The sequence below is a fragment of the Notechis scutatus genome, chromosome 1 (genome assembly GCF_049901735.1).
Source record: "Notechis scutatus isolate UNSWTSFEM ecotype Mainland chromosome 1, rNotScu1.2, whole genome shotgun sequence".
Classification (NCBI taxonomy): Eukaryota; Metazoa; Chordata; class Lepidosauria; order Squamata; family Elapidae; genus Notechis; species Notechis scutatus.
The window spans coordinates 265572921-265592578 of record NC_142009.1 but is presented as its reverse complement, the minus strand read 5'-3'; the positions used below and the strand labels follow the sequence as shown (position 1 = coordinate 265592578).

The 19658-nt window shown below is 41.2% G+C and overlaps 1 protein-coding gene and 2 pseudogenes across 2 annotated transcripts in view; 2 read left to right on the top strand and 1 right to left on the bottom strand.

Annotated features, from left to right (window-relative positions):
• Window positions 1-4407: 4407 nt before the first annotated feature.
• LOC148133358 (uncharacterized) lies at window positions 4408-5634 on the top strand (annotated as a pseudogene).
• On the top strand, window positions 5551-6501 carry LOC148133357 (uncharacterized; annotated as a pseudogene).
• A 6305-nt stretch (window positions 6502-12806) lies between these two features.
• The window catches only part of HSD17B12 (hydroxysteroid 17-beta dehydrogenase 12), a 71275-nt gene continuing 64423 nt past the window's right edge, over window positions 12807-19658 (bottom strand). Inside the window, exons 8-12 of one of the 2 annotated variants that reach the window (XM_087951262.1) lie at window positions 17973-18054; window positions 14805-14870; window positions 14004-14153; window positions 13778-13881; window positions 12807-13745 (exon numbers count right to left, since the gene is read on the bottom strand). In XM_087951262.1, the coding sequence (XP_087807388.1) occupies window positions 13706-13745; window positions 13778-13881; window positions 14004-14153; window positions 14805-14870; window positions 17973-18054 (442 nt within the window). In that variant the 3' untranslated portion in view covers window positions 12807-13705. Of the gene's footprint in view, window positions 13746-13772; window positions 13882-14003; window positions 14154-14804; window positions 14871-17972; window positions 18055-19658 lie in introns of both variants that reach the window. The other variant, XM_087951263.1, reaches the window with a different exon arrangement.

Here is a 19658-nt window from a genome sequence, read left to right as displayed (position 1 = left end):
CGTAGAGCAACCTCGCGATGCCCGTTGGAAAACTTTTCCGGGTCCCCACCCCGGTTTCCTTCTGACTAGGATGACTAGGATGTTTACGGCAGGATCTGAGCGGGAGACTCTCGGCCGGCTGTTGTTTCTTAGCAACTGGCATTCTGAGACGAGATGCTTATGACAGGCTGCATAGCTTTACCCCCCAAGTTTTCATCAATGGTGTTAGCAGTTTCGCATTTTAGGCTTTAAAATGAGAATTAGCTTTTACAGTTCTCTCTTAGAGATTAAGTGTGCCTGGAACTCCTGATTTATGGCTTGACCTGACTTGTTTACTCAAAAGCAAGGCTGTGATGCTTACTGGAGAGGGAAACTAAAATAAACCGAAAGGCTTTAGCCAGATTGTGACTTAAATCGTTTCCTACGCTTGTGTTCACTTTTTTAAAAAAAAAATATTTCGATGCACACTCAGAAGCAAGCAAAGAAAAAAGCCTAATGTTTTGCAGTCTGCTAGTGATCAACCCAAACCTAACAACCAGCCCTGACACTAAAGACAGAAATAGGGCTTATCTAAGAGCTCTTTGTTGCAGACTGTTGTATGAAGACACATCCTTTTGCCAAATCTGTGAATCTGCCTTCATTTCAAACTCACTAAAGGAGTTAGACTTAAATTGTCCTAAGCAGGGTTGATGCAATCTGCTACATTTTGCCAAGCCATTAGATTGGAAGTGAAATCAGTTTACCAATATAGCTAGGATCGACCCTTGTAGACTAAAAAGTATATGGGCAAATTTCTTGACCTCTGGTTCTAGCTTCACTGGCCACCATGCAGTTCCCCCCCAAAGAAAGCAACACAATGCCTGTGATGTATCAGAATTGCACAATACCTGACTATACCGTGGGCTTTAATGGTTTATTGCAAAGCTGAAAAAGCATACACCTGGAATGAAGGAAATCCCCTCTGCCACCACACCCCACCCGGCTTCACATAAAGAGCCCACAGAAATATTGGAAGTTGGCATTTGCTAGGATAAGGAAAAGGAAGAGTCTCTTGTGTTTGTGATGTTATTGTAAACTAAATCATTTGTGTCAAATAACTCTAGTATTGTAACTGCCCACTGCAGGTAAAGCCGGGAGCTGGAATTAAGATACCTCAACTTTGTCTGTGGTAGTGTTAGAATACTTCGACTTCCTTGGACAAACCTACAGTTGGCTTCTGAGGCCTTTGAACTATGGTGCTGGAGAAGACTCCTGCGAGTCCCTTGGACTGCAAGGCAGTCAAAACCGGTCAGTCTTAGAGGAAATCAACCCTGACTGCTCTTTAGAAAGCCAGATCCTGAAGATGAAACTCAAATACTCTGGCCACCTAATGAGAAGGAAGGACTCACTGGAGAAGAGCCTAATGCTGGGAAAGATTGTGGGCAAAAGAAGAATGGGACGACAGAGAATGAGGTGGCTGGATGGAGTCACTGAAGCAGTAGGCATGAACTTAAATGGACTCCAGAAGTTGGTAGAGGACAGGAAGGCCTGGAGGAACATTGTCCATGGGGTTGCGATGGCTCAGACACGACTTTACAACTAACAACAACAAAGTAAAATGGAGAACAAATCCTGACAAAGTGTTGATAAATGTTCCTATTTTGCATGAGCAAGTCTGACTTGTTTTTTAAATAAGTTCCCTCTTAGGAGGGTGAAACCAACAGCTTCAGAATACCTGCACTAAACCAAAACCAAATGAAGCCAGCCATGTTATACTCTGCTTTATCTCTAAGCACTAGTATTTATACAATTTCTTATTGAAGCAGCCCTTCAGTGAATTGTGGGAGGGAAATAATAGAAAGTGTATACCTTGTGTGTTAAGATGCACACTGGTTAACAGCATGTGTCATTGTTTTCTGGTTCCTATAATTGCAGTCAATGGCATTCTCACAATCCTTTTTGCACTGATGTGCTGTAATTATTCTTATACCAGCTAGGCCAGCATTTTAGGGCTTTTCGTGTGACATAAAGTTGGGATTGTTTTTGTTTATTTGGTAAAGTTGTTTTTATATAGAGGATTTTTAATATTTGTGGTAGTTATGTTCTATAAAGCCACCACAAATATTGAGTTAGCAAATGCCGAAATAGATTGAGAATGTGCCTGATAACATTTTCAACACTCTAGTGGTATGTCAGCAAGTGATCAAAATGTGCTATATTTATTTTAGTAATTAAATATTTATGCCACCCACCTCCCGAGTATTCTCAGGTGACTCAGTATTCATTTTGTGATTGCAAATACATGTTAGTGAATAGGCAAATGGTAAATAACAATTGTATATCCTGTTTTACAATGGTGAAAAAGAGGCATCTAAGCAAGGTTGTCAAATTGGCGGGCCGTGGGCCAGATGCATCATGTATAGGCCCCACCCACCCCAGCTCTGCGAAGGGGGAAAACATGATACATCATGTGATGGCGATGTGATGTTGTGAGTTTGACACCCGTGATCTAATGGATCCAATTACAGGCAGAGGGAATTCTAAGGGCTACAAAGAGAAAAAAAAGACTCAGGAGTTTGATGGCTGGAGATCCCAGTTTATCCACCACCCTTCACTACAAAGTTCATTTTACTTTTATGTGGTGTGTTAAACATCAGAAACCAAAATCCGCAGTCAGCATGACTGCAGCAAAGAGAATCCTATTCCATTATAGAAATTTAGAAGTACAGATCATATCCATCAGTTCTAATGGGAATACTTGGATAGGATGGGAGGTATAGCAATAGAATCTCTCATACAGGTAGTCCTTGACTATGGTTACAATTGATATCCCAGAGGTACTGTCACCTGTTTTCAAAGTTACAATAGCCCCATGCATCCCACAGTCATGTGATCACATTTAGGGCACTTAGCAACTGGCTCATGTTTATGGCTGTTTGCAGCATTCTGTGATCACATGACTGCAACACACATTGTTTTTTGCTGGTTCCTGCAATGATCACAAGGACTTACAAGCATAATTCTAGCATCAATTACAGTTGGAAGTGAAGGGCTACTTGTATGAGATGCATAAATAAATCTGACAGTTCTTTTTATTCTCAGATTATGTTTGATGCTGCTAGAGATGCAAGCCAGGCTGTGGATTTTTCCAGGATAGATGCCCTGTTATTTTAACTGACATTCACACAAAAAAAGAATTGCAGTGTAACTATAAAAGTACCAGGAGAAATACAGAAACCAGAGATGAAATAGGAGAACAATTATTTTTTATTCCCTGCATCCTGTCATTTGTCCATTTTTATTTATCCTTATTAATTTTACAAATAATTAAAAGCAGCTTCCTCCATCTATTTCCTCCCCACCAACAACCCTGTGAGATGAGTTGGACTGAGAGAGAATAACTTGCCCAAAGTCATCGAGCCATCAATTTTATACTAAATTAGTTTCTCTTCTGAGATTTCATGACTATTCTCATCTAAATAACATTTTATTATTTTGAAAGACATTCATTACCAAATCCACAGCGAAAAATAATCTACTGGAAACCAAGATCAAGAAGAAAAAAAAATCCAGTCAGGCTACAAAGCCAAGATGTTGGTAATAAAGAGCCAAAGATCTCAGCAGTCAATCCATTCTGGCAGAAGGCAGGTGACCAAGTCACAAATGGCAAGATAGACATTCTTGCAACACAAATCTTATATCTAATCTCATTTTGTGAATTCAAAGTACTATTACAATCAGCACTTTCTCTTCTCTTCCTTGTTATATAATTTTCATGGATAAATCGATAATTTGCCTATATTAAAATAAGATTCTGTACAGCATCTTTTAGATGTTACTTTATAATTTCGATATAATTCTAAATACAGTCCAATGTTTTTCATGTTAACCATTGTATTTGTCAATTAAAATAAATTTTACCTTCAATTCCAAAGAAAACCTCAAAAAAATTCCCAATTTTATTTTTTCCATTCCATCTGCACCCTTTAGATATCTTTTGCAACCACTGTTTGTCAATTTGTGTGTGTGTGTGTGTGTGTGTCTCAGTAGTGGGATTCAAATTTTTTTACTACCGGTTCTGTGGGTGTGGCTTATTTGGTGGGCATGGCTTGGTGGTCATGTTTCTGGGTCAACTCAATGTCACTCATGTCAATGGGTGCCTTGCCGGCACCTCCACTCCCAGCCATTCCTTGTCACACCCAGCCTCAATGTATCTATAGTTCTGTAAAAATGTTGTTCACCTTTTTTTGACATACTAAAAAAGATAGATGTACTTTCATGGACCACTGAAAGGAGGAAATGGCTCACATGCTTTGCCCAAGAGTGTGATAGGCAACAGGCTTTTAAGGGGCTGCCACAAAGAAAGGGGGACAATGTATTTTCCAAAGAAGAATGCAAACAATAAGCAATGGATGGAAACTGAACAAAGAGAGAAGCAACCTAGAACTAAGAAGAAACTTGCTGACAGTGACAATAATTAACCAGTGGATCTGCTTGTCTCCATAAGTTCTGGGTGTTCAATCACTGGAAGTTTTTAAGAAAAGACTGAACAGCCATTTATCTGAAATGGTATAGGGCAGGGGTGTCCAAACTTTTTGCAAGGAGGGCCAAATTTGGTGAGGTGAAAATGTGTGGGTGCCGACCATTCAATCTGATATTCTATGAACCATTAACATTAAATGCAAATGAACTATTTTATGAAAGACTAAACAAATAACTGCACTAATGTGAAGGGTGATACTGAGATCTCAACTGCGTTATATAGGCCAGGTCTGTCTCAAAAACAGTGGTTTTGATGCGCAAGATGTCACGCAGGTAAAAGTCACTTAGTCTCGTCCTCACGTGGTTCTTGTTAATGTTCATAACGGAGAATGTCTTCTTGCACAAATATGTCAAACCAGACAAGCTCAGCATTTTCTTAGCAATATCTTTTTTAAGATGGCGACAGCAGCTGCATGTGTTTGAAGATGGTACTGCAATATACTGAAACTTGGCTGAGCCCAGTGGGAGGTGTTCCTCTTGCAGAAATGTGCCCAGTGGGTTATTAAGCATGGCACCAGTCTAGACCACAGGGCTGGGGAGGAGATGAGGCTGTTGTTATCAGAGAATCTCTAGTAGCCTCCAGAGACGCTGTTCAACAAGTCCCCGGCTGTGAGACCCTTTTTCTTAAATTGGGCTCAAGGGAACAGGTGGGATTGCTGCTGCTATACCAGCCTCCCTGCTGCATGGCAGTTTCCCTACCTAGGCTCCTAGACCTCACCGCAGGACTGGCAGTGGAATTCCCCAGGCTTACAGTTCTGGGGGATTTCAACATGCCTTCTCTGGGGTCGGGGTCAGAGGTAGCCTGAGATTTTATAGAAACCATGACTTTCATGGGCCTGTCCCAGATTATCCAGAGCCCGACTAGTAATAGTGGTCATACTCCCGATTTGGTGCTCTTGTCAGAGCAGTGTCTATGTGACCTGGAATTGGTAGACCTCTCCTTGGTCCCCTTGTCATGGTCAGATCAGTCTGGTGGCAACGAGTTTCTCAAAAGCTGCATCCCTCTGCAGGGAGGCAGGACCTATTAGATTGGTCCATCCCCATTGACTAATGGACCCAGATAGGTTCCAGAAGGAGCTGGGAGTTATAACTACAGATCTATTATGCAGTCCAGCTGAGCTCTTAGTCACTATTTGGAATAGGAAGGAAGGTGACTGAGGCTCTGGATAGGATTGCACCCTTGCAACCTCTCTTCACCTGTATACCTCTCTGTGCCCTATGGTATACAGAAGAACTGAGAGGGATGAAACGCATGAGGAGACATCTAGAGCGCCGCTGGCGGAAGACAGGAGATGAACTCGATCGAACACGGGTAAGAACTGCTACTAAGGCCTATCTTGTGGTGATTCATGAGGCGAAGTGTAAACACTTCTCCACACTAATTGCATCTGCAGATAATCGCCCAGCGACCCTCTTTAAAGTGAGCCGTCTCCTCTTAGGGAAGGAGGAGATTGAGGTCCACCTGAAGGGGCGCACTGAGGAATTTGTGGATTTTCTGGAAGACAAAATCGCTCAACTTTGTTCCCAGTTAGATGCTGGTGTGGTTGCTGATCCAGTGGAAGCTTCTGTGGCAGGTTCTTGCCCTGTTATCTGGGAACGGTTTGACCCTGTTGCTCCTGAGGAAATGGACAAGATCCTAGGGAGTATGTGCATGAGCACCTGTATTTTAGACCCATGTCCTTCCTGGCTGGTGAAAGCTTCCCAGGAGGTGACAGGTGGGTGGACTCTGGCAGTGATTAATGCTTCTCTACAGGAGGGGACAGTGCCACAGCACTTTAAGGAGGCTGTGGTCCACCTTCTTCTTAAGAAGCTATCGCTGGACTCCACCCGGATGGATAATTTCTGACCTGTCTCCAATCTTCCCTTTTTGGGGAAGATTGTTGAGAAGGTGGTCGCGCAGCAGCTCCAGAGGTTTCTGGATGAAACTGATTATCTCGATCCCTAACAGTCAGGATCCAGGCCTGGATTTGGGACAGAAACAGCATTGGTTGCACTTTTGGATGATCTTTGGCGGGAGCGGGATGAGGGTAGTGCATCCATCCTTGCCCTCTTGGCAGCTTTTGATACCATTGACCATGGGATTCTCCTGGGATGGCTTCAGGGGATGGGAGTGGGAGGCCTTGTGCTGTCTTGGTTCACTTCCTTCCTCTGCGGCCGCTCTCAGTCAGTGTTGATAGGAGGGGAGAGATCCAACCCTCGCCTACTGCTTTACAAGGTTCCGCAGGGCTCGGTACTCTCTCCGCTCCTGTTCAACATTTATATGAAGCCACTGGGTGAAATAATCTGTCACCATGGACTGAGGTATCACCAATATGCTGATGATACTCAGCTGTATGTTTCGGCCTGTGGTGAGTTAAGTGTTGCTGTGTCCTCCCTCTTGCAATGCCTTGAAAGCTGTTAGGGGCTGGATGGGGAGCAAAGGGTTGAAACTAAACCCATGCAAGACTGAGTGGCTCTGGGTCTGGGGTTCGTTGGTTCAGGGAGAATTACCACCTTTAGTCTTGGATGGGGTGGCACTACCCCAAACAGACCCTGTGCGTAATCTGGGGTTTTTCTTGGACTCACAACTCCTGTTCGAAGAGGTGGCGGTCATGGCCAGGAGGGCCTTTGAGCAACAGCGGGTTTTGCACCAGTTACGCCCTTTCCTGGATCAGCAGTCCCTACATGAGTCCCTATTCATGCCCTGGTCACTTCCCGTCTTGATTATTGCAACACACTCTACATGGGGCTGCCCTTGAAGAGCATCCAGAAGCTCCAGTTGGTGCAAAATGCAGCAGCCCACATGGTTTTATGCAGAACCCGGTGTGCACATGTATCACCTCTCCTGCAGGAGCTGCATTGGCTGCCAATTTGCTTCTGGGTACAATTCAAGGTGCTGGTTGTCACCTTTAAAGCCCTTCATGACTTGGGTCTGGGTTATCTGAGGAAACATCTCTTGCCAGTGACATCTACCCAACCCATTAGAGCAAGGAGGCATGGAATGCTATGGGTCTCACCCCTGAGGGAGATACACCTGGTGGAACCTAGAAGAAGGGCCTTCTCTGTGGTGGCTCCATCTCTCTGGAACATCATTCCCCCAGAGATTAGAATGGCCCCCTCGTTAATACTATTCCAAAAGGCACTGAAGACCTGGTTTTGCCAGCAGGCCTGGGGAACCCAGAGAGGGATGGAACCCACCAAATGGCTAGTGTGACCCGCTGTCGTCGGGGTGGGGGGGGTGGGGAGTTGGTTTTTGTTTTTTGTTTTTCCCAAATTTTGTTCTATTGTACTTTACTAATTTATTTGATTCTTTTTGTTAGTTCTTATTGTTTTTGTTTTTTGTTTTAAATATGATTTTACACTGTGTAAGCCGCCTTGAGTCGCCATGGGTGAATAGGTGGCAATATAAATCAATCGATCAATCAATCAATCAATCAAATAAACAAACAAACAAACAAACAAATAAATGTTCGAATCTCTTGGAACCTGTCTTTATCCAGCTGGCGGTAAAAGTTGACAAGAGGGAGCTGTTGATACTGACTGTGACACTCAGTGTCACACTGTAGCTCAAAGAGCTCCAGCTGCAGGTGGTCTGGAGCATCATCAGGGTCCAGAGAAAGGAGAAGAAAAAAGTGTGATCTCCTTTTCAATAGCTGCAAAGTCCCGAAAGTGCTGTTGAAACTTCTCAGCCAGAGATGAGATGTCTGCATTTGCGCACTCATATTGTTCTGTGGAAAACTGGTCATTATTTCCTACAGCGATGGGAAATGTGTGGTATTGGGCTGCATTTGTGTCAGGTGTCTTTGGAAAAGTAGCAAAGCAGTATCAAGGCTTTGATATGTGAATACAGTTGGCTTACCACTGCATTTTGCCCCTGAAGGCTCATGCTCAGCACGTTCAGATGTTGTGTTGTCAACTAAAAATCCAAAATCAGCCAGGCAAACAGGATCAGATAGCACCGGTATCAGTTGTCCCTTTTTTGCCAAGAATTGTCCAATTTCCTCCCTAAGAGAGTAGAAGCACTGCAGTGCAGACCCCCGACTAAGCCATCTTACCTCATTGTGATACACAACACCTCCGTATTCAGCCTGGATGTTGAGTAGAAATTTTTGAAACTGGCGGCACAGGGATTTGGAGCTAATATAATTAATAGCCTTCATCACCGGTTTCATAACATGATCATATTTCAGATGTTTGACAAAGAGAACTTCTTGGTGAACAATACAGTGGAGTTTTATAGCTTTGCCTCCTTCTTTGCTGACTTTATTACAGACCAGGTTTGATAATCCACTTCGCTTGTAGTTTCATATCATCTATGGTGGAACAAACAGAAACAAATAAATCTATTCCTCTTGTTTGGTCCTTAAGGTTCTGGAGGTCAAGTAGCTCTTCACTCATGTTCATGTCATTGTCCACTCCTCTCAAAAAAATCAATAACTGAGTGGTGTCAGATGCATCCGTGCTTTCGTCGCAGGCTAATGAAAAAGTCAAAGCCCACTCCTTTTGCCTCTGTCTCTTAATATCAGACGAAACGTCTTCAATTCTCCGTACCATAATGTTATGAGCCAGGCAAACATTGGCAAAGTCTTGCTTCTTCTCAAGACAAATTTTCTCCACTATTTTCATCACAGTCTTTAATAAATTCACCCTCAGTAAAAGGTTTGCAGTGCTTTGCAATCAACGTTGCCACCTTGTAGCTTGCCTTTGTGGCATTTTCATTTGACTCATGGGCTCTTGTGAAAAAGCGCTGCTGTGCCGTTAAAGCAGCTTCTAGTTTCTTCAATTTTTCACCACGTTCATTCCCAGTTAGCTTGTTGTAGTTAGCATGTTTCATCTGGTAGTGCCTCTTGATATTGAATTCCTTGAAAACAGCCGGTCTCTTGGCAAATTAGGCAGACACAGTATTTTTGTATTTCAGTGAAAAAAATACTCCAATTTCCACTTGTCCTGGAAGCGGCAGCCCTCGCCGTCAACTTTCCTTTTTTTAGTTACCGTCGCCATTTTAGAAATAGGCACACAAGCCTTGTGTCACCAAGGTCACACGGCGAGAGTGCTGACTCAGGTCTACTGCCATCTCCTGGTGAAATATAACCACCAGCCTTGAAGGTGGTGCTCAGCCAGCTGGTGAAGAGCAGCTGGATGGACTGGATGAGCTGCTGCATGTTCTGCAGACCTAGGTGGCTGATGCTCTGCAGAGCAGGATGGCTGTGGAGCAGGAGGTAGCAGGGGACAGCTGTGCAGTGAAGGGAAAAATGCCGGCCGGCAGGGATGAGTGACAGGCTGAGCCGGCGAGAAGAGGCTGCGGACTGCTCAAAATGTGAACACGGGCTGCAACTGGCCCCTGGTCCGGACTTTGGACATGCCTGGTATTAGGTTCCCCTCAAGGTCCCTTCTAAGTCTTATTTTGTTATCCTGACACCTTTCCCAGGAGCTCTACTCAGTTTGGCATCCTCAGTTTTCCTGCTCGAGCAGGGGGTTGGACTAGAAGACCTCCAAAGTCCCTTTCATCTCTGTTAAAGAAATGTATTTATGCTTTGGACTATACAGATCAAATATTGTAAACCCTAAAAAATACCTGAGCAAAAGAAAGGCAGTAAAATCATTCTAGGTGTAGGGGCAGCGTAAAATATTAATACATGATAAATAATGGAACAATTAAAAATTGCAGTTCTCTATTTCTTTCTTTCTTTTTTTCTTTCTCCCCCTTCCTTTCTTGCTCTTTTCTTTCTTCCTATTTTTTCTCTCTCTCCTTCCCTCTTGCTTTCTTTTCTTGTCTCTAACACACCACTCTCTCCCTTCCTATTTCTCTCCCTTCCTTTTTCTTTCTTTTTTTCTTTCCTTTTCTTCCTTCTCTCTCTCTCTCTCTCTCTCTCTCACACACACACACACACACATCACTCTCTCTCGTGACACAAACATACCTGGTCTGGAACAAACTGATCCGGTGAGCTCCAGAGCAGCAGGCGGCAGAAGAACGAAGACAGCAAGCAACCCTTGGACATTCTACCCGCCCTCCCTCTTGGAGTACCTCTTACCCCGAGCCGGAAGCAGCAGCTGGAGGATTCTCCTGCTAGCAGAGGTGGTGGCTAGAGGCTTCTTAGCTGTGGCAGGTGGGGGGGACAAGACATAGGAGTCAAAAGGCAGCTCCTGCGCCCTGCCTGTCCCTTTTTGGTCCCCGTCCCCCCCCCCCGTGTCAAAATACCTTAAAGGGACAGGCTGGGGCGGCTGCCTTCTGAGCAGCAGCGGAGCGAAGGGAGGCCAAAAAGTTCACCCTTCTCCTTTCTGAGCATACACAGAGTGTGTGCAATGCATCTCATGGCAGCGGAGGGATTTACCCATGCGCTGTCTCCTTGCAGAAGGTCCCGGCCTCACATGTGCACATGTGAAGTCCCAGGACCTTCTGAGAGATGGTGTGTGGGCGACCAGCTCGGTTTCAGTTGGCAAAGCAGAAGCAGCTGGGACTCGCCATGTTCTTCGTGCCGGGGTGCAACCCATTGCCTGCTGTGCCAGAGCGGAGGTACTTGCCCAGGCAAGTCCCTCCCATGCAGCAGGCAATGGTGTGTGCATGCATGGTCGGTGTGAAGAACTGGACGGCAAATGGCAGCGGGACTGAAGCTCTTTTTTGGCGCGTTCGAAAAGCAAATGCTGGTAGTTTTCAGTGCAAGAAGCTTGCAGCTGCTGCCTCTTTATTTTCAGCGCAAAAAGCCTCCAGCCAGCCAGCTCGGTTCTGGCTGACAAAGAGGCATCAGCTGGGAGGCTTCTCACACAGAAAAAAAGAGGCGGCAGCTTCAGGCATTTCGCGACAAGGGGGGCACGATGCAGGCTGGCGGAGAGCCCAGCGGCTCTCAGCCTTGGCTTGCCTTCCCTGGCAGCCAGCCGTGGGAGGAAGGTAAAGTCATAGCCACAGACAACGAAAGAGACAGTTGTAGGGGAGGAAGCGAAATTAAGGGACAGGACCTCTGAAGGAGGGGAAACAGGGTGACATGTTGCGCTTAAGGGAGAGTGGGTGGCGAGTGGATGGAGGCTCCAGGGCAAGGCCAGAGCCGGGGAATTTCACGTTCCCCGACCCAGCCAAGGCCCCAGCCCCCGAACCAAAGCGAAGGGTGAGCGGGCAGCATGAATTGCTTATCTCTGGTGATGCTTGCCGGGCATCAGCAAGGCAGCTGGTGAGGCAATTAGTTGAGCCACATGGCGAAGGCAACATATATAGGTGGGGGTGGGCAGGGTAAGCATCGAGCAGCCGGAAGGGGTGAGCAAGCGGTGACCAGGTGACTGGGTCAGGGGCATGGCCACTACCGGTTTGGCGACCGAGGCCAAATTGTTGCTACTGGTTCTCCCAAACCGGCGAAAACCGACTGAACACCACCACTGGTGTGTGTGTGTGTGTGTGTGTGTGTAATCTAAGTAAATAACAAAATCCTTCAGAGAATTTTATTTTAATCAGAAAATGTTACAGATTTCATTCTAAATATATATTATTATATAAGCATACCAGCAGATATTTTGCATACTTCCACATACTCTATAAGTTGCCATAATGTGTCCTTAAATAATTTTCCAGTAAAAAATACAGCCATTTTGCACAAAACCAGTTTCTGATCCTATGCATCATTGCATCAGTTTTTCTTTATTTTCTAGGTACAATAATGTTTAAACACATATTTATTTGATTTATATTGCCGCCTATTCGCCCATGGCGACTCAAGGGAGCTTACACAGTGTAAAATCATATTTAAAATAAAGAATAAAAACAAAAACAATAAGAACTAGCAAAAAGAATCAAATAAATTAGTAAAGTACAATAGAACAAAATTTGGGAAAAACAAAACAAAACAAAAACCAACTCCCCCCACTGACAACAGTGGGTCACACTAGCCATCTGATGGGTTCCATCCCTCTCTGGGTTCCCCAGGCCTGCTGACAAAACCAGGTCTTCAGTGCCTTTCGGAATAGTATTAACGAGGGGGCCATTCTAATCTCTGGGGGAATGATGTTCCAAAGAGATGGAGCCACCACAGGGAAGGCCCTTCTTCTAGGTCCCACCAGGTGCATCTCTTTTTTACTTTCATGTCAGTCTTAAGTTATTCTTCAAAGGACAATAGAATTTAGTTATAAGGTCTCTAGCATCTATAAAACATGCTGAAATTAATTTGCAGAAATGGTTATTTATTTGTATGCCTACCGATAAAGACCACTGCCCCCAATAAAGCAAAGCAAATGGAATGGTAGTGTGCACTTTTTCCTTTCCCCAGTCAGGCAAAGGTTGAGCTACCATGAATCTCCACTGAATATACTTGCCAAGCTCAGAAAAGAAAGCCTATAACATATTGAAGCATTTTCATTTTATTTGGTCCAAAGGTACAAATAATAAGATTTAAGGAAATAAAAATCCAAATCTTAATTTTAATGTAAAGATAGATAAAATGACAAGTCTTAAGAAGGCAATTTTTCATTTCAATAAGTTACAATGAAGGAATAACAAATCCTTGTTAAATGTATTCTCAATATTTGGAATGACTTCTTTTACTTCTGGAGGCAAGAATTATTATGCAAGAAGACAGGCTGTCCAGAGATGCTTATCTTCTTTCTCTCATTATCCTTTGTGTTGCAGCCTTCTATAATACATCTCATATCACTCAAAGAGCTGCCCCACCTCATTATAGAGATGAAATCTTACAAGCACTTCCTGGTCCCAACCAACATTTATATTAAGAGAAGATCCAGGTAATTAAAATCTGTCTCCTGTTGCAAATATTTTTCAACATTTTATATGACAGTTCACACAAAGTACAATTTTACTTACAGTACTGTGATTAATAAAAAACAAACATTGTGAACATATGAAGTTAGTGCCAGCGTTATATTTAGCTGTAATTCTTAAGCTTTGTAAGAAATAAAGAATTGTGATGCCTGAAGCTGACTATCAGATAATGAACATTCACAATCATGTTAACGGGATAGATCCTATAGTTTGCCAATCTTGTAATTTTTAAAATCTCAATTTCAATAAAGGATATTTCTTGAAATGTCAAAATTGAGGAAATAGCAAGAGATTTTTAGTTTAAAATACAGAAGTAATATGACATTATTATTGGTAGTGGTTACAAATTCCAAATTGTTATATTTCAATTGAAATGAAAATGAACATATCTGAAACACTACTAATGCACTTCAGTAAAACTATTAATTGAAAATATTGTTTAATAATTATATAACACAAAACATTTTAATTGAATGGTTCCAGTGTAGTATATAATGTAGACATTGTCAAGGTTCTTGTCAAGGAAATTTAGCTTAGTTTTCCTTTAGTTTCTTTAAATAGTAAGCTCTTGATTTTAAGGAAATATCTCTGATGCTTTTTTTGAGATACCAATCAGGGATGCAATTTGCTACAAGCCATTTCTAAGAAACAGAAGCAGAAAAAGATGTGTTACTAAGTTATTAAAGACCAAAGTATTAATGGATTGATAAATGAAAACAAGTTATAGACACACTTGAAAATTCTAATCTTTAAATATACATACCACAATAGCATGAGATGGATATCCACAAGTTACCGTTTCCCGACCAAGCGTATTGAGGGAATATTTTACATATTGTTCAGGAGTGGGTCTATATATGGTTGCTCTACGAAGTTTAGACATTTTTGTCATGACAAAATATGGTTGAACAGTCTGAAAAGGAAAGAACATTTTATTAAATTTATATCTATCGATTTGTACCTATATATTGTCTTAAAGTCTTATTTAATATCTACAACAGACATGTGCTACAAAACAATTTAAACATAGAAACTGCTATAGTGTGTATGTTTGTTTAAAAATAAAAATTCTTAATTAAAAAAAGAAAGTGGAGAATGATTGAATCCTCAAGATGGCAATGACCAGGACTCTCCTTTTGTCGAACAACCAAGAAGATGCCCTTAAAATACATGGCAAAGAATGTTCATGGAAGACTTAAACACTCTAAACTTCATTGGAATGATTCTGAGGTACTCATTCAAAACCCAATATGCTACATAACATGTGAGGGTATAATGCTAATACTAAAAAATGGTCACAGAACTCTTGCAGTAAAAGCAAGTAAATAAAAACTCCAAATTAACTAAAAGCTTTCTTTCAGCCAGATAATTAGCAGAATAAAGCTAAGTCAGCACTATAATGAAAATATTTTGATTCAAGGAATTGCCTACTAATTTATTTTTGGCAATGGTATCCACAATTGTATTTCAGAGAAGGAATAATTTGAGTGTATTTTAATCTCTAGCATTCCATATTATCAGATTAATTAAACATACAGTATCAAAACAGATCAATCACACTAACCTGCACGAGGACACCTTTTTCTTGGTATTCCAAGCTGAGGGCTTGAGAAAAGAAGTCTCCAAAACACTAAATATATGTAAAGAAATATAGTGGTAGGAATACACAATATGAAACTGCAAATAAATCATACACTGTAACTTTTATATACCTTGCCATTAATTGTAAACCATGTAGTGTGGAAAATAGCATTCCAAGCTAGGAATGTTGTACATTGTAAGGAAATGTAATATTTGCAACAGAATAGAATAGCAGGGTTGGAAGGGACCTTGGAGGTCTTCAAGTCCAATCCGCTGCTTAGGCAGGAAACCCTATACCATTTCAGACAAATAGTTGTCCCATCTCTTCTTAAAAACTTGCAGTGTTGGAGCATTCATAACTTCTGGAGGAAAGTTGTTCCACTGGTTGCATTAACTGTCCAGAAATTTCTCCTTAGTTCTAAGTTGCTTCTCTCCTTGATTAGTTTACACTCATTGCTTCTTGTCCTGCCTTCAGGTGCTTTGGAGAATACCTTGACTGCATCTTCTTTGTGAAAACCCCTGAGATATTGGAACACTGCTATCATGTCTCCCCTAGTCCTTCTTTTCATTAAACTAGACATACCCAATTCCAGCAACTGCTCTTTATGTTTTGGCCTCCAGCCCCCTAATAAATTTTACTGCTGTTCTCTGCACTTTTTCTAGAGTTTCAACATCGTTTTTACATTATGGTGACCAAAATTAGATGCAGTATTTCAAGTGGTATTAAATTATTAAAGTGGTAATATAAGTTGTGTAATTTTTATTGTATGATCAGCTAAACACATTCATAATCTATAGTATATTGTTCATATACCTTAAACAGAACAGGAAGATATATTCCAAAAGTCATAAAACTCAAGATTGTATTTATGTTACATTACTCTAGATTATGAGGAACTGCTTTGAATGTTCAACCGTCCAGTCACATAGGAGTTTTTTGGGTGTGACACTCACATTTTAGCAGTGACCTTGCTTCACTTTGTATGTTTGAAATTTCTACTAGTTTCCTTTTTCCCCCTCAGTTCTTACATCTATATAGCACTCCTCAAAGTCTAGAGCAGCTAACATGGTAGGTACCAATCAAGACCAATTTTGCATAAAACCACGGGTTTATGCTAAATATTAAATATGTCTCTTAGAAACTTTTTTCAAGCTTTCTTGTCACCTCAGCTTTTAACAAGGGTTGGTTGGCTATCTTTTTATTATAGAGCAAGTCTCCAACCCCTGGCCCACTACCGGGCCTTGAGCTGTCTGGAATCAGGCTGCGGAAATGGTAGGCGAGTACGCACATCTCCACTTGTGTGAGCAATGGGTGAGCGTATGCATACATGCTCTAATTGTGCATGCAGGTGTGCATGCCCGCTGCTCGCGTGGAACCATCCCCTCTTCATCCCTGCCCCACAATCCGCAAAGCCAGAAATTAAATATATAAAATATATTTCATTTATATTTTGTAAGCTTAGTGAGGTATTTTTGTGTTTTTTTCACATTTGTTAGTTACATTTATTATTTAATGACCTGGAAAACCAAGGCATATACGAAGTCCCCTGTGCATCATGCCCGGCCACATACATTGGACAGACCAATAGAAGAATAAGTACCCGCCTGGATGAACACAAAAATGCAGTCAAAAAGCTGGAACACACTTCCTCACTAGTCCAACACATGAAAGCCACAGGTCATAGCATCAACTTCAATGGCACCAAAACCCTAGCCACTATAGAAAACCCCAGCCACAGAATCATCAGAGAAGCCATAGAGATTGAAAAAAGACCAGAAAGCATGAATAGAAGAGATGATTCCACCAGACTGTCAATCATTTGGAAGCCTGCACTCACAAACAAAAAAATCTCCACACCACAAGCCAGGCAAACACCTGGGCACAAACAGATCCCCCCTGATACCTCCAGCTCAAACACACCCCAACCAGGCACCCAGATGAAACCTAGCTTCCTAACTAATGATAGCCGTCCATTTACCCGGAGCCAAGCTGCACTAAAGGCCTCCAATAAAGTAACACAATGTTGCCAGCCAATCAAGATACAAAAAGAGCCAAAAAACAGACAGAAGATATTAGAAACACCAATCAAGCAGAACACAGCAAACTCCAAGACCAATAAACACAGACCAAGACTCCCAACCAATCAGGATGAAGAAAAAACCATTCTGGCACAGCAATAGGCTGCCCCAAATTTAAATCTGAAACCACTGTAAAAGTCTGACTCTCAGATGAACACTATACAGAAGCCTGATGATGGCAGATGAGATTCTGCTGAAACGTTGCTACAACTTTAAAAGCACAACTACAATGACGTGGGAAAATACCCGAACAAAGCTGAATGCCATACATGTAAGTACCCACAAAAACTTAAGAAAACATGTATGTATGTATGTATGTATGTATGTATGTATGTATGTATGTATGTATGTATATTTTTAAGCAGTTAAATATAATATCAGTTAAAAAACAAAGCATTCCCTCTTCCAATATTTATCTTGCAATAATCCTGGGAAATAGTAGTTTTGACAGACACAATATGACTGAGCCAGCGTTAGCCAATGAGATTCCATGACTAAGAATGTTTATATAATTAGTATACTATACTCACGTTCCCTCCTCATTCCTCTAATGTTGCTGCCAGAATAGCAGGGATGATGGTTTGAGAATAACTGCAGTTTAGGGTATTGCCTGAAGTGTAATTTATTATTAACCTTTGCTATGATTATTTGAAAGAAACTAGGCTTTGGGAACCATAATTGGCTACAAATAGTAAAAACTATGTACTTAATGTGAATCAAAATGTATATATTCATAAAAACAATTGGAAGGTTTTAAGAATTGTGCTCACGTGAAAATACTTCCTTAAAACAGTGACATTTGAACCAATCTAAATTCAGACTCCTTGCATAAAGCTGAAGGAGGCAACTATATTTTTAATAGAAGGCTGTCCCATACCAACAAAGTTATAGGTACATTTCATTTTAAAATCTGAATTAAAGAGACTAATTACAAGGTCTCTGTATTCACTTTCATGAAATAAGGAAAACATCCTCTTTAAAAAGACTATTGCAAATATTGCATTTGCCAATAAGCAGTTCAGTTGAAGAATGAAAACAAATTACACACACTATGTTTTTCCCATATATGTACCTTGCTTGCTGAATAAAGAGTTACAAATGGAATTGCTTTACATGCACTCATAGAAGTGATATTAATTATGATTCCCTTGGACCTGAAAGACAAGACAGAATATAAATTATAAATTTGTTGAAACAAAACAGAAGCCTAAAATATACAAATGTTAACTATAACACCCATAAGTATTTGCATAAAAAAACAACCCTTGCACTTGACTCCTAGTGACTGCCTAGAATAGCCATGTAGTTTTCAGGGCGACAATGTAGTAATGGTCTATTACTACTTCTTCCTGGCTGTTCTTTTTTAAAAATTTACTTTAAAAAATAAATTCCCAGCCTAGGGTACAAACCTAAGATTTCTTGGTGGTTTCTCATATACATACAATGCTCCTCACTTACTGCCTTGTTTAATGACTGTTAAAAATTATAACAGTTCAGGAAAAACCCCTATGATTGTGACCAATCCTTGCAATTATGACTGTCGCAATATCCTGTGGTCACAAGTTTATCATTCAGGCACTTCACAACTAGCAAGCATTTAATGTACAACCATCACAGTGTCACATGGTCATATAATTGTCATTTGAATTCTTCCCAACCAGCTTGCAACAAGCAGAATAGAGAATGCCTTTCACCCAAATCTGAGCCACTGGAAGATTCTGACAATGATTCTTGTACAGGTGAATGGATTACACATTATGCAAAGCTATCAATGAAATAGTAAATATGAAAGACTAAATGGGAAGCTTAGTCCTGAGAATGTGACAAAGTTCAACTCAGAAGCATTCCAAAACTTTGACACTAATATGGGGAAGACATATTCTTTGTCTCACTTATCAAATCCAAGAGACTACACAAAAAAAGAAGACTTCAGTACCAACTTTAATTTCAGTAAGATGTGAAACCAAAGGAAGAGCTTGCTTAATCAAAAAATCCTTTAAACAGTCAAGAAGGAAAAATGTTTTTAATAGCCAAAATTTCTAAGTATTTTGGCTTTCTCCAACCATGAAGAGACTTGACAAATGAGCCCAGATAAAAAAAATGGAACTACTTAGGCAAGGAGGAAAGAATCTGCAGGCAGCAGAAGACACTTTAATGCAGAACCAAATACCGTGGTTCAAAAAGAAATATATCAAGCTGGATGAAGGCAAGAGATACTTGTGATAGAATGGTTTTCTGTATCCATTGTGGGGGAATATAACTGGAAGGAACTAAGCAAGCAATAATTTTTAATTTTCAGAAAAATTATCTACCTCATGTAACAACGGCACAAATGGAAAAATGCCAAAAGTACAATCTAAACGAATACTGAAAAGTTGTCAACTCTTAGCCCCCTATTATTCCTGAGTCTTTTGCTTTGTGAACAAATTTTCTGTGCCTGCCATATAAGTAAAGCTTGTTCTCTTTTTTTTCCTTCCAGTGATACTCAGGAATGGCTTTAAGGTTATTCCCAGGAACATCCCAGAAACATAGCCACCCACACAGAGTAGCTTGTTATTGAGTTCTCACTGATGAGTCATACAGGCTTTTTAATTCCATTTTAAAAAGAATTCACCAAACAGTGAAAATAAAACAAAAAAGGGAATCAAGTAAAGATAGGCTTTCACGGTCTGATGATTCATGCACCCAATCCCATGACTCACACAGCATTACACTTGCCAATAAAACATGGAGGCCTGACTGATTTAGTCATAGTAAT